The sequence below is a fragment of the Notothenia rossii genome, assembly GCF_949606895.1.
Source record: "Notothenia rossii genome assembly, chromosome: 3".
In the NCBI taxonomy this organism is placed as follows: Eukaryota; Metazoa; Chordata; class Actinopteri; order Perciformes; family Nototheniidae; genus Notothenia; species Notothenia rossii.
The window spans coordinates 35,474,387-35,483,442 of NC_136901.1; the positions used below are offsets into that span (position 1 = coordinate 35,474,387).

At 38.8% G+C, this 9,056-nt stretch overlaps 1 protein-coding gene across 1 annotated transcript in view; it reads left to right on the plus strand.

Annotated features, from left to right (window-relative positions):
* adisspb (adipose secreted signaling protein b) overlaps positions 1-9,056 on the plus strand; it is a 28,353-nt gene that overhangs the window by 1,061 nt on the left and 18,236 nt on the right. The window contains exon 2 of the mRNA XM_079669685.1: positions 2,215-2,318. Within this exon, the coding sequence (XP_079525811.1) occupies positions 2,300-2,318 (19 nt within the window). The 5' untranslated portion in view covers positions 2,215-2,299. The remainder of the gene's footprint in view (positions 1-2,214; positions 2,319-9,056) is intronic.

Below are 9,056 nucleotides of genomic sequence, written 5' to 3' on the forward strand. Positions count from 1 at the left end.
TCTTTAAGCTTAAGTAACTCAGCTTTTTGTTTGATGCAACAGAGAACAAAGGGTTAACAGCATACTGTTAATGTGTCAGCGTGTGCCTGTTTCACATGAAGGAGATCAAATCAGTTTCAAATAACAAGCATCAATTCAAAGCAGGAGATGGGAACCTGTTGCTGAACATTTAATTTGTGAACTGTGGCACGGAGCTGATGGAGAGCTGTCAGTGAAGCTTGGTCGGGATTCAAGATACATGTCATGACATGCATGTAAATGAAGTTCAGTTCACTCGTACTTTGAAGGCTACTGTATAATTAACCAGTTTGTACAATTCATTAGAAACCACAGTGTGAGTGTACAGCAACAACTGATAGAATCATTAAAGCATTTTCCAATTAATAATGATGACTGATTATTAACAACTGTTTTGATAATGACCTGTGTGAGTATCTCTAACCCAAACCTACAGTTTTTCTTTTTCTTTTCACATTTGTCCCAATTGCAAGTACATCAGACACTGCTTGTATGTACACATGTCAAAATCAACAGTAGCAAGACATGACAATACCTGGTATATGCGTTTTATATGCAGACAAACAGCTGTTATTAACACTTAATATACTTTATGTTAAATATTGGGTTATATTTTGTAGGTTTTTCCAACATTTCTATATATTGTGAACACCTTGATAGAGTACTAGTAAGGTCAAGCAGATAACAAACAATAGCAGATGATTTACCAGGTTGTCACAAAGTCAACAGTTTAATTGAATTATCTAAGTCCACCCCTGATTCCAGAATCAATTAATCATTGTAAAGGAAAACGTTGCACATTTGTGGTTTATTTAGTTTGAAACCTGTTGGATTCCTTTTTTAAATGTAACCAGTTACACAGCTCTCAGCAATATGTACTGATAGCAAGGATAGCTATGACAACCACAAAGAGATTGAATATTTGATCGAGACATTTTTCTTTAGCAAGTTGTACACAGTTTGGCAAGTAATGTATTTGATGTGACAACAATCCCCTAAAGTTTTTTCATAAACATCTGTCATTGTGGGATACAACTTTTTCCCTCCACTTCTGGTGCAGTTCACAGGGTGTTCATTTGAATCTCATTGGTGGATTTCTAATCATAGCGACCCATTTAAATGCCCTAAACAGCAGTGATATTTCCTGCTGCTGAGAAAGTGGATCATTGGCTGATTCCAACCTATTCTCAAAGGATGTGACATTTTCTCTTTTCCATGAAGTAACATCCTCTCCACCCATGTCGCAGCAAGAAAGGCAAAAACTCTGGATACTTAGTATTGCTGCATATTTGTGTTCCCACTCTTGCTACATTTGGACAAACCACAAGTGACATTTTCTAAGAACAAGGTCAAACAAACTGAAATCAGGTTTTTGCTTGGCATAAAGAGTGATTCAATTTCAATCTTTTTCTTGACCTTTTAGTTTTCCATTTGCACTCAATGACAACTTGCGCAATAGAAACATATTGCAAAAGACTGTAATACAGTGCACTCAGTTAAGTCAGTTAAAAGAAAGTATCTGTAAAGAAGCACACTTTAAAATGTTCACATCATGTTTTTTTGTATTGGTAACTAATAAAATAATGTAATAATATCCATCAGAAGTCAAAGCAGCAGAAAGACCGGCACTTTGATTCCTCCTTATTAATCAGAAGTCATCTCCTTTTTAACAAAGTTATCGCCTATTTCCCTCACATTAAGCATCCCTAACAAGTGTCTGACAAAAAGCTGATCTCCTGACTATTATTGCAGCATTAGATTACATAGACTCGCCAGCTAGTTAATGTGCTGCCATGTCGTTCCTTTATTCCCTGCCTCTATTTCAATATGGCGTCTCCCAGAGATGTGATGAACATTTTCCATCTGCGCGAAGCAGCTTCAGCCCCTAGGTAATCCTCTTAGACTGTTTTGTTGTTTTTCTTTAATGGAAGTCTCAGCCGGGAGTCCAGGATATTCCTGGGTGGACGGGTAAAGCCCAGCTGTGCTCTCAAGCTAAAACACAGGCGAACCTGGGGTCACGCATTCAGAAAGAAAAACACCCCTTACCGATATTTCCCCGTTTTATTTCAATCTCCTCATCAGCCTTTATCTCCTCTCTTGATCTAATCATTGCCAATTGTTTCCCGTTTCTCCCTGTCTCTCCTGCTCTCTAGTATCCAATTCTTCTCCCTCATAGTCTCCTAACTTGCTTTGCAGGGTTGTTCTGAGGTCGCTCTGCTGAGATGACAAGGCTGTGACAGCGTGTTTCCAAGTGTGTCGGTACTGGAACAAGTCCTGTGACATGGCTGCCGCGAAGAAGAGTGAGTAATTACTTTGATGTACAGCGACATTTCAAGAACAGAGATACTTCTCCACAGTGTTTCAGGAGTTATTCAATCAGCACTATAACAAATGTATATTTAGATATGGCTTTTAGGCTGACGTGACATGCAGCCAGGGCTAACTGTCTCAGGATTTAGTTTTACGTTCCTGAGGAATAAATCAATTTAGTGACAAACATGTGCAAAATAGTTTAATAAATGTGTATTAGGGGAAGCAAGGGAAACAAAATCAGTCGACTTTCACTTAATCCAGATTTCCTGAGGACCCTATTCAGTCCCCATCTTCTCCATGTCACTGTTCCATCTCTGATCTTGGACATCTGATTAGAAAATTAATCCGAATCCAACCCGTCATGCAAATTTATTAAAAAATGTAATGGCGATGATTTGTAAAAATAAGATTAAGGGCAGGAAATCAAGATTAGCTTCAAGATTCATAAATCTTAAGAAAGAATTTTTATTTATTTTTCTTGTTTCTATATATATACACTTTTAACAAGGTTGCATTCAATGCGATATTCTAAGGTATTGATTGCACATTGAGTGTTTGTGTTGGGTCTTCATGACTCAATATGCATACAGGCTTTATTTATTTATCTATGTATATTGCTCGGTGTAATGGTTATAGATTACTTCCTGTATGATTAAGCCCTTCCACTATCCTAATGCGTGTAGCTGTATCCTTTAATCTGCTGTAGTTGAATTCAATTTCCTATAATCTTTCCCCTGGATTAAAAGTTTCTTTGAAGTGTTATAAAAACAAGGAAGACCTTTACTCCAGTATAAAGAAGCGTGATTGAAAACCCCACATTAACCTTTTCATCAGCGTGACATCCTGGGGGCTTTGAGGGAAGGATAATCAATCTGCTTCAAATTCACAATCGATTCTGATCTTTCACTTCAGTTTCTTGGTAAAAGGCTGTGTTGATGCTGGTGAGTCAATGTCAGCAGATTTGCAAGTGAGTTTTCTGAAGGCAAGCACATTTATTTAATCTAAAGCAGGAAGGGCTCAATAACAGAAGGAAAGCAATACCTCGTACCGACTCATCACATTTTTTACCACTACCTTGAATATGCTTCATCTCCTCCCCAGTGGAGTATGGGTAATTGTTGTCTTCAAGGAATGTTCTGCAGGTCTTTGTTCTCTTAAGGTCACGCATGGAAAGAGGTGGAAAGAGGGCCTTGTCTATTGACTTGTTGTTTCTATTTTCCACATGCACTCAAATGTCACAGGAAGTGTTTGTTGCCTTTTTTACGGTATTAATACGTAAGCCACCTTTTGGAGAATTTGTGTTATTAAGAACTTATGAAAAGAGATATGCAAAGGACGCACTTACACAAACACATCAATTCATACAGATAATTGTGCTTTAAAGGTAGAAATCAAACAAATAAATCACTGCCTGCGTTAAAGCAGAGGCGAGGGGAACAGATGCAGAAGCAGGAATGTAGACCAAGATGGATTTGTGCAATAAGGCTGGCGAGCAGTGTGCTTAAAGTATAATTTAATCTGTGTTTTACAAATGCTTTAGTCCCAGGTGGGTTCGTTTTTTATGTTTTCACCAGCTGGAGAAGCGTGTGATTTGCAGTGGGAGGGAGATGACTTGAGTTTATCAAAACAGGAAAGAAACTGGGCCATTATCCTTTTTGGAAATCACATGATAGAGCTGATCAACAGCAGGCCATTATGTTTTTTGATGATGTTTCCACTGCGAACAATGCAGAATTAAAACTACATTTGGTCAATCTTCTTGTCCAACACTCCAGTTTCTCCATGAATGAACCTACACATTTTGGGTTTGATTAGGGAAATCTTGGTGACAGACAGGGTTAGGGTTCTGTAACAACCAGCACAGCAGAGGCAAATATCCTGACAGACAGATTAGTGCAGAGACAGAAGTGGAGATTAATCTGAAATAAGCCAGTTCAGTGGGGGGTTGCATGTGCATGCTTATGTTTGGGGTCATTGGTCTGCTACTAGTGTGTGTGTGTGTGTGTGTGTGTGTGTGTGTGTGTGTGTGTGTGTGTGTGTGTGTGTGTGTGTGTGTGTGTGTGTGTGTGTGTGTGTGTGTGTGTGTGTGTGTGTGTGTGTGTGTGTGTGTGTGTGTGTGTGTGTGTGTGTGTGTGTGTGTGTGTGTGTGTGTGTGTGTGTGTGTGTTCCAATCCCCCTAAAAGGCTACAGATCTCAGTCTAGTGATAATGAGCGTGACACAGATGCCTGGCCCAGCTCCACTACTGCTTTGACGCTGTATGAATGCAAATATAAAGTTGAAAGTACAATTGTTTTTTACTGATATGTCAACTGGGATACCGTTTGCTATATTGGAGGGAATGGTCATTTTTCGCAGCACATTTAACAATATAGAATAATATTTCAACAGGTTTTCCCATTACCCAATATCGGCCATTTGGACATTGCACTGGTCCAAATTGTGATAACATTTGTATAAATTATGCATCCCTAGTAGAAGCAGCTGAAGGAATAAACATTAGTGATGCACTGAAATGTGCCCTTGACAAATATTTTTTCCCGTGCAAACAAGGTTACCGCCAGCTGCTTCACAAATGAATAACCACAGTCACGACAATGAAGATGAGACGTGTATTTGTAGAAAGGCTCAAACTGACGGAGAGGACGTTCAGTTAGACACGCTGCAAATTAAAGCCGCCTCTCTTTCTGAACTTCAAAGCCTTTTAACTCTTACCGCTGTACAATATGAAAGCCTGACATTAAAAGGTTTAATATGACATTAATTACAGTAATGGAGCCCTATTGTATTAACCTTCTTGGGTTCATTTAAAAAGCCACTTATAGCAGGAATGGAGAGCTTAAATAACACTACCTGTCATAGGATGTGATGATGAACCTAAGGCTTAGTCTTGGTCTCTTGGTTCAGACATCAAGGGAAAATACATTCTTAGTTCCTATATATTTAATTTATTTGTGATGCTATGCCCAATTGTTGAAGTATATACATGATACAATGCTCTAAATTGTTGAATGTTAAATCCTTAATCCAAGACCTGTCATCAATACATTAGTTGTATATACTTATCAGTGTTATTTCAGATACCACTTTTGATATTTGAAAACTTAAAGGGGCCCTATTATGCTCATTGTCAGGCTCATAATTGTATGTTTTTGCTGCTACTGTGACATGTTTACAGTACATGCTTTAATGTTTAAAACGTAAACCTTTATTTCACACTACAGGAAAGGGAAACATAATGGGGACCCTTTAAGTTGCTAAGGCCCATTTATGTGTGAGTTTAAAGCACGTTGTTCCATAAAGAAAACTCATTTTGTGATATTAACCTGCCTTAACTCTTATTATCCTTTATCTGGATTTCGGAGGGACTTGGGATATTGCGTTTTTATATATTATGATCAGTTCCATGATGTGATATTGTTAATATTGCAAGGTGTATCTTTTATTGCTTCAGAAATTGAACAACATATCACAATAACACACACACACACACACACACACACACACACACACACACACACACACACACACACACACACACACACACACACACACACACACACACACACACACACACACACACACACACACACACACACACACCATCCTGTACATATAGAACATTATGTCACTGCTGAACTCATTATTGTGACCCATATAGCCGGTAGAATGGATTTTTAAATCTCTAATATGAGTCTGTATGAAAGTTTAATGGAACTGGGCCCAAGTGGGATATTAATGGTCCGTGCTCCATGATATGCAAAGACATAATTCAGCATATGGACTCAATTAAAAGCATTGTTGGAGTTCAACACAGTGGCTCTACAGTATTGCCAAATTGAAAACATTGAAGAATTATCAACTTCATCCCTTTTTATATACCCACCTTATCTGAGTCGTAAGGCACGAGTGTTAGGCTGGAGCCACACGAGGACGATAACGCTAACAGACCGAAATCGATATCAAAAAAGTATTCCGTCCACACGCAATAGGCACCAGAAACGTGTCCGTTCACACGAGACCGCTCGTTTAAATCTTCCGGACAAACTTTGAAAACTGCCAGTCAGAGTTCTTTGTTATTTATTGAGCTTTAAAACAAGTTGATAACGACTCTATATAATAATATAAGAATAAAAAACTGAGCCTCTCTTTTCCTCCCCCTCTTCTGAGAGCCCAGCAGCTGATCTCTGAGCAGGAGAGGTGGGGAGAGGCGGGGCTATTGCTTCAAGGTTATCAGGAAATGATCGTATAGTCGTAAACACAGAGCCGTTTGACCCCCCCAGAGCGTTTCGTTCGCAGATCTGCCCACTTTGGGACCCGTTATCGTTATCGTTTTATGCGTTTACGTGTCGGCCTCGTGTGGCCGAACCGTCTATCTGATAGAGAACTGTAGCGGATATGAGCGTTATCGTCCTCGTGTGGCTAGGGCCTTAGAGCAATGTGTCATTAATCTAACACATCAAGACTTTATTGGCTTTACATTCTAGAAAAATGAAATTAATTAGGCTGCTATCAGTTAATCTTCAAGATAAATGTTAGTTATTGTCCCTGTTCTGTAAACTTAAGTATTGAAACGGATGGCAACGGTTTCACCTGGGCAGAGAAAGTTAAATTATCTTCTTATGACGAAAATCCTGTGTTTGATATAAAGGAATATTTCTGGTCCAGAGAAGAAAAGGAAAGAAATGCCTCATTCTCTATTTTTGAAGAAAAAGGAAAGTGATATACCAACTTAAATCTTTTTGGGGAAAAATACATAAAGTATAGAATATCCCTGTCCCTCAGGTTGGCTAGAATACCAGATTAAAGTAAGAAAAAGCATAAACAAAAGAACAAATCTTAAGTGAAATAACCCAGATGTACCCAACTTTGGTTAATGCAGGACCTCATTACTCAAACTCTTAGGTAAGTGTTGCTCAAAGTAATAAGTAGTTTTAACTTCAGTTTTGCTATATCTCAAACTACTTTGTGTGCACCCTAATAACTTAATTAACCACGCTTTAATCCAGTCATCAGGAGTAAATGGAAATGAAAAGTCTGCTGAGCCCAAGCTTTGTTTTGCAGCCAGTGTTAATTAAAACCCCCATCTAGCTCACTAAATTAATAATGTTGAATCCAGATACCTGTTCAGTGTGGTTTGTTATGACACCCTGGGGTATTTCAATGTACCCAAGCCACAGAAGTAGAGCCAAAATGTCACGATTCTTATGTCATGTCACGGTTTTAGTTTTGTGTGTCTGGTAATGGGTTTTGTTTTGCTGTTCTTTTTCTCCCTGTGTTCTCCTCCCTGTCGTTAGTTTCCCTGGTGTGTCTGATTGTCTGAGTGTGTTCACCTGTTGCCCTTATGTTTCTACTTCCCTGCCAGGCTGTTTCTCGTCTCGTGATTACCCCTCCTTGTATTTAGTCTTGTCTCTTCCTGTGTGCGGTGTCGGTTCATTGTATGTCTTTCCCTTCATGTCACGCTCCATGTTTGTCCTTGAAGTTTTGGTCCTGGATTATTTACTCGTGTTCCCCTGTTTTGGTAATGCTAAGTTTGTCTCTTGTTTTCTTTTGTCATCAGGTTTTTTTTTGTAAATTAAAGCTCGCTTTTTGTTAATACTGCATTTGTGTCCTACCTTTTTTCAATGCACCCTGACACAAAAGGCTTTGATTCAAAGTTGAGAAGTGCATTTGTATTTGTAGGTGCTTAAAAAACAGAGCTAGATGCGCTTGATTGAGCGATATTGTCGATAGAGTTGGCATTAGTAAGAAAGGCTTAAAAATAAAGCTCAAGCATATGTCTGATTGGAGTACCCTTTTTAAGTATTGGACAAATCAAGAATAAATGAAAGGTTAACAAAGAGGATGATATAATAATCTAAAATATGGACAACACACACTGGAACAAACATTTCCCAAGATGTTCATTAATGGTATTCAAATGTAAGTGATGGATGAGTCCTGAAAAAGGTCAAACTCCATTAACGGTCACCTATTATGCAACATTTTTCATGTCTCTTCTACATAAACATGTGTCCCCTCTTTGGACAGAGACTTTGAAAGTTTCAGGAAAAAAGATTTTGGCTACTTTATGAAGTCATAACGATTTTTAGCTTGGTAACCATTAGCCAATAACCAACCAAGGAAACATCTGCCCACCGTATCACCTGAATCTCCTCCTAGAGCACCATTGTGTTCTTTTTAACCAAATGTCTCTCAGAGGGGCGTGGGGAGGGGCTCCTTATTTTCATCTAAAGTAACAGACAGAGAATCAGCACTTTTGAAACAGGGCTGAAACAGAGGGGATTATGGGATGCTGCAACGATCTGTTTGGTGTTTGGAGCCAAACACTTCAGAGACATGTCTTGTATATATCTGAGAGCTATAATATATTGATGAAAAACAGTATGATAGGGGACCTTTAATAGATAATTGAATAATCATCTTAAAAGTGGTGCTTGACGTTTAGCTTCTCTCACAATAGGTCTGGGAAAGTGAAGTTAGACCCAAGGGTTCAGAAGAAGTTTCCATTATCTCACACTGGGAGTAATGCCTGGGCCGGAGAACAATGAATATCAATTTGTCTCAGTGTCATAGGAGAGAAGTGAAACCTACAGAGAAATAATACAGAGTGTTTAGCTTGAAAGCCCAAACGTCTTTATCTCCTTTGTTTTGACACTAGGATCCCGTGGAGGCGTAGAGGACCCGTTTAAAAGAGCCATCTTTCTTTTCTCCAGGGTTCAAACTC